The sequence below is a fragment of the Acyrthosiphon pisum genome, chromosome A2 (assembly GCF_005508785.2).
Source record: "Acyrthosiphon pisum isolate AL4f chromosome A2, pea_aphid_22Mar2018_4r6ur, whole genome shotgun sequence".
NCBI lineage: Eukaryota > Metazoa > Arthropoda > Insecta > Hemiptera > Aphididae > Acyrthosiphon > Acyrthosiphon pisum.
This window is the reverse complement of record NC_042495.1, coordinates 63,684,873-63,691,353: the sequence shown is the minus strand read 5'-3', so window position 1 is coordinate 63,691,353 and position 6,481 is coordinate 63,684,873. Positions and strand designations below refer to the sequence as shown.

Genomic DNA, 6,481 nt, shown 5'->3' with positions numbered 1-6,481 from the left:
CCTAGTAAACTTATTGATCAAACATAATCCGTTTTCAAAATTAAAATCGGTCAAACCAAATTCTTCCAGTTTTGTCTAGCTTATTGGTTTAAAAGTCACTTTTTTTTCATTGCCTGGAGCTCCTTCCAGCCCCCTTAAGGTTTATTTTATGATACGGAATTTAAATATATTGAAAAACATTATAACAAACAAAATTAATGTTTAGATCGGTCAAATCTACATTAGTTTTGATTTTTGAAAAAACCTGCTGCAGCCCCCTTAATAATAAAAATCATTGTTGCTGTGAGCTATAATATATTATAGTCAAAATACTACTTTTTATGGTAATTGGAACACACCGATTTAAAAAAACTTAAGGTATAAATAATTAATATTTAAATAGAAAATACAGGTTAACAGTAATACAATTTATAGTAAAAATTTTAAATGACATTCACAATCTTTGCAGTTAAGGCAATTTATAGAGTAGCAATAACATTTAAAACAACTCGGGAGAGTTTACACATTTCCTTCAGGTAAACATAATATTGACCCGGGAGAGTTTACACATTTCCTTCAGGTGAACATAGACTGACCCGGGAGAGTTTACTATACAATCGGGAGAGTTTATCACCGCCCCTAAATAGACTGAAATATAAAATCATTAAAACACTGAGATATGTGAATAATATAATGCATATTTTTATAGAATATAAACCTGTTTTAGACAATTTATGTAAGTATACATAACTAGTTATTTATAGTGTTATATTTAAATATTTTATATTGTGTGGGATATCGTTATTGGGTAACAGTTGTAACAATCCAGCCGATCTTATTCAACGAGGTAAAGGTGTAGCCCGAATGTCTAGAACATCCTAAGGAACTGATCCTATCACTGAAGTACTTTCACTAAAAAGTTAGGCCTTCATAAACGAGGAATTTCGATGGGCCAACACACCATTACTATAAAACACTCTTTTGTTAAGAAACTTAAAAATAAGCATTGGACATAGAAGTACATAAAGGATTCCCAAGCTGGATATGGAAACAGGAAAATAATCAGGAATTTACTGGTTGGCATATATTGGAACATTTTTTAAACTAGGGCTAATAAAATAGTTATTAATGAGATAACAAATTATAAATTATATCGTAGCTCTACAGTAAATGAGATGTCCAGGGAATGGTAGTATTACTAGTATTAAACAAAAAGATACAACATTTTTCGATAGTGGTTGTTATGATAATTGACATGGAACTTCAAATGTTATATAATAAATAACAGATTGTTAGCGAATGTCAAAAGATTTGAACTCATAAAAGATCAAATATTGTACATCTGTCTGAGAATCAATGAGCAAAATATTATAAATTATAATATTCAGTTGTAATGCACCAACTGAAGAAAAATAAGGACAAATTAAGGGCCTTTTTTATGATAAACTTGAGGGGCGCCCGTAATGTTCCAGAAAATAAACGGCGCAAACGTTAGAAATCCATAAAGTAAATTTAACAGAAAAATAAAGGAACAGAAAATAAAATTATAGAAAGTAAAATTACAGAAAATAAAATAACTGGAAATTAACGGTCCAGAATTGTTTTCATACTGAAAATAAAATTAACATAAAATATGTATGACAGAATTATAATCCCAGAAAATTGAAAACCTGAAATTATAATCACAGAACGTAGTCTTGCAGAAAGTAAGTCCCCAGATAATAATAACGTAGACCATAATTTCGAAAAATGATAAGAGTGGTTGTGCGATGGTTAGCCTGTGACCAACTTGAGGTGGTGTTGCATACATAGATAATATAAGCATGGATAGGACATAAGAACTTATCACATGAAAATTTAGTGATACTATTTTAAGGTTATATGGGACGAATATTGATGTGATAATTGATAAATAATAATAAATAATATAAAATAACATAATTTTATTTTGTTAACATATTATTTTACAATTTCCATTTTCCAGGTACATGTGGCAAAACAATCAAAATACAAACTGACAAATATCTAAATATAACTAACTATCATGTTTATTCATTATTATTTAATAAAATAGTTTTGCACATAACCTTAAAAAGCCCCATATCGTCTTTCTCTCTTTACGTTCTCTCTTCCCCAAAAAAGCACACGGCCCCATATGAAACTGGTATAGGCATGTCCTATCCATGCTTATATTATCTATGGTTGCACAGCAGTCGGGGGATATTTTCGATTTGCGGAGCTGAGCGACGGCGCCGAGGAGCGTAGCGACGAGTGCCGCTAGCATAGCACCACCCTACGATGTTTTTTCAAATTGGTGTCACTGTAATATGCTCTTATAATTGTTATAATATAACGCTAATATAATATAATATAATATAACTGTCATAATTGTTATAATATTGTTATAATATATATTATGCTGGTATAGTCTTGTGGTATAAGCTACCTTATCATTTTTCGGACAAATTTTGTTCTATTATATTCCATTCTGGAATTATACACCCAGCGGAATTTCTGCAATATTATTTTCTGGATTTTTACGTTCTACTAAATATAAATTCTTATAATTTTACATTCTGTAGCATTTATTTTTGTTCATTTTATTTTCTATTTCAATATTTTCTGGGACTTTTACATTCTGGTACTTTTAAATTCTGTATTTTTATTTTCTGTATTTAAACACTCTGTAAATTTATATTCTCGTGGTTTATTTTCTGGAATATTATATGCACCCAGCTTGAGCAGGTTTATAATCATAGATAATTCAAATAATTTCAGTACCAACATGCACTGCTCTATACAACTACGATCAAAATATAGTAGCAAATACTCACGGTAATTACTAATTAGATATTAAACTGTATACAAAACATAAATCTTACATGTAATATAGAATATATTATGATATATTATAATATGCTCTAAAACTATGAAACGGTACTATAGCTACTAAAATAAAAGATATAAAGGTCAACTGAAATATTTTTCAGTGGACAATGGTATTTTGATATCTGTCACTTCAATTATGTTTTATGATAATACCAGCTATTACGTCTGGTTATATTATAACAGTCTGGTTACAACAGTATATCATTATCTTAGTCCATGGACCACGATAGTATTTTGATTTAATTGATGGGTCTTGAGCTCTTGATAATTATACCTAACGTAAGTACAATAACTTTAAAAATAACTTTGGTATTGTGACTAGTGCCAATGCATATTTAACGGTAAAGATATCCATCACTAGTTATGTAGGTATTATGATTATGATGATTCACCTGTAAATTATTATGGAAACATGCTTTAAAAGATCTTTGAAAAACAATTTGGATCATCTACCAATCTAACAATTAAATGAGCAACAAATTCAAAACAACTTTCGAAATCATTTGATTGCAATATTTATAGATACACTCCAAACCATACATGCGTTAAATGTACTTTATTTAACAATACACTGAACATGTATTTGTGCATATTATTCCACTTGATTTATAATTTAAAATATAATTTAAAATATAATTTAATATTTATAATTTAAACAACAGTTTAAATCTAATACTTGAAATAAGGTGAAATTAGGTGAATACCCGACAAACTCTCATCGACATTATATGTGGAAAAAAATACAAACAAATTTGTAATTGTTGTATTCTTTGATTACCTATTACTTTTAATATGTTCTATATAAAAATATTATTACAAAATATGCTGGTACAATTTATTATAATTGATATATTAAAATATATATAATTAAAAGTCTATTCACGCATTTATAATAAGTAAATAGGTAGGTAATATACTTTTAGTGGCCCATCCAGTTAATATGTTCCATTATACTTCATTGCATTAAGCTAAAATAATAATTAAAATATTTTCATTCATTATTATATTGCATTTCCGTACACAAATATGTTACGAGTTAATTACAATGAAATATAAAATATGTAAAAAACTGAGGTTTATGAATAATATAATGTATCTTTTTATAGAATCTCAATTTACTCTTGACTATTTCTGTAAGTATACACTATACATTCATAGTTTTTTTAATATTTTATTTAAAAAATGGATAATGCATGGGGTATCCTTATCGGTTGTGGCAATGCGGCGTATCTATCAGTCACCGAGGTAAAGGTGTAGCCTGAAGATCTAGAAACACCTCAGACAAGTAAGCGATCCAGTCACTGAAGCACCTTCACCAAAAAGGATTTTGATGGATCAATTCCTCATTACTATAATACACTCTTTTGTTAAGAAACTTCAAAATATGCCTCGGACATCGTACATAAAGATTCCCAACCTATAAATGGAAACAGGAAAATAATCAGGAGATTACATACCCAGATACTCTTGTAATAATATTACAAGTACTACAATCCTAATACTATCCCGATATCCACCTTGCTGCATTCCACCTAGGCGTTAGGGAGTTCCGAGGATGTCATCCCCGTTACTCAATAACCAAGACGTAGTTATATTACATTTGTAAATATCCTTGTATAAATTGTTAAAAATCTACATCAGAGAAGAGGGAACTAATAACTCACTATGAAATAATACACAGTAAAATGTATTCTTGTTGTATTTCTTAGAAGGTAGTGTGTAATACGATCACTCGTATAAAAATTCGTAGAAAGAGAATAGATGCTTTGGAAAATCTGGTGATTGTAAAAAAGTTCAAATCCAAAGTATTTCATACTACGTAATAGTAATTTAGACAATAATCCAGCGCCACGGTCGTGGCGCGAGCTAATTAAAAAAATAAAATAACTGCACAACGGTGTGTGTATAGTATATCGAAACAGGATATCCTGCTTACTATCCTGCCACTCGAGTTGCCTATTTAAACTGTGTAAATTACAGGTAAATTTGTTATACGACATACCTAACTAATTTTCCAATGCATCAATTAATTCCTAGTAAACTCCTTAACTCCAAAACATCAGAAATATTGTGTAGAACGTGCTTTTGTAAAAATCATCAAAATCGTACGTTTAGAAATTAATTTATAACTTATAAATGAAAAAGTGCAAACTTTTTAATGGAAATTTATATTAAATTCAGAATCACAGTAGCCGTCGTCGTCGTTGTCGTAACAATATTACCGTTCTTATAGATTATTGGGTAAATACTCAATATATACTCAGTATTTACACAAACAATTGTTGTCCGTACTTTATAAAATATACTATAATAAAGATGTGATATACTAATTATATCATGAATAAATGCTAAGTAGGTATATTGAATTTAAGTAAACTTATTTTGTTTCAATAATTTATTTACTTGGTGAGAAATTATTTAGAATAGTATATAAATATTGATAATGATATTTTTAAAATAATATGAAACGGTTCACCCGATCGGGCGATCCATGTCGTAAATAACGAACTCTTGAATTTGTTTATAGTAATCAGTTCTTTCTATTTCTATTTAAAGTATATTATATTTACAATAGGGACCAAGTAAAGCGTCGATTTTTGCCGACCAGACTTATATAAGTGGGTCGACACAATCGGGGGCGCTTGGGTTGCGATCGGGCAGTTGCCGGATCCTAATTACATATTTATGAGGAATGGTGTTGATATTTGCTATGTACAATAATTATCGGGCAGGGGAGTCGGCCGTCGTCGGTACAAACTTAATTAAGCGGTACTCCGACGACGAACCAGACTCGGGTCGATCAGCTTAATTAAGCGTCGAGGTTGAACGAGTGATGGCCCTGAAAAGGGCCGTTTATTAGAATAGCGCCGGAGTCCGTTGACTGCTCGGTAATATCCTAAGCTGGATCAGTTAACGGCGATGACTGTAGTATGGGTCGTCTCCGTGGATCGGCGCCGTTTATATTGTCGGTTGCCGTCTGATCGATGATCGCGTTCGTGGCACCCGCGGGTCACGTGGAATGATATCGACACTGGTGTTCGGCGATCGGACGACGTTTGATACCGTGGAACGGCGTATCGGACTGTCGTCGTGGAACTGCCGGTCGATGCAGGTACTCGCCGTGGAACGGTAGTGTTGTTGGTGTTCGGCGGTCGGTTGACGTTTGCAGCCGTGGAGCGGCGCGTCGTCGATGCGTTGCCGGTCAGTACGGGTACTCGCCGTGGGGCGGTAGTGCTACTGAGATTCAGCGGTTGTTTGACGTTTACAGCCGTGGAGCGGCGAATCGTCGTTGCGTCGCCGGTCGATACAAGTATTCGCCGTGGGGCGGTAGTACCTAGCGCTGGTATCTGGCTGTCGACTGTGGGTTTGAGGTCTGGTCCGGTCCTTCTGTTCGTCTTGTTCTGGTTAGCAGGTACTTGTTGACGGTTTGAAGTATTGAATGGACTGGCTAGATTGCTTTGCTTTGCTTTGGGAGGGGTGGCTATGCCGTTTACTATTCCAGGCTTGTGCCTATACTAGTGGATGGATTTTGGGGTTGATTGGTAGGTTCAGTTATGTTAGTCAGTCCAATTTAATGGGTATGGTTTGAGTAAACGTTTGGTGGTTGGAAGGG

General features: G+C 32.7%; 1 protein-coding gene across 9 annotated transcripts in view; it reads left to right on the top strand.

Moving 5' to 3' along the window:
• The window catches only part of LOC100575094, a 31,859-nt gene that overhangs the window by 15,993 nt on the left and 9,385 nt on the right, over positions 1–6,481 (top strand). For all 9 annotated transcript variants that reach the window (XM_029489710.1, XM_016806605.2, XM_016806604.2 and 6 more), the window contains exons 8-10: positions 689–715; positions 2,758–2,814; positions 3,975–4,001. In XM_029489710.1, coding sequence (XP_029345570.1) covers positions 689–715; positions 2,758–2,814; positions 3,975–4,001 — 111 coding nt within the window. The remainder of the gene's footprint in view (positions 1–688; positions 716–2,757; positions 2,815–3,974; positions 4,002–6,481) is intronic.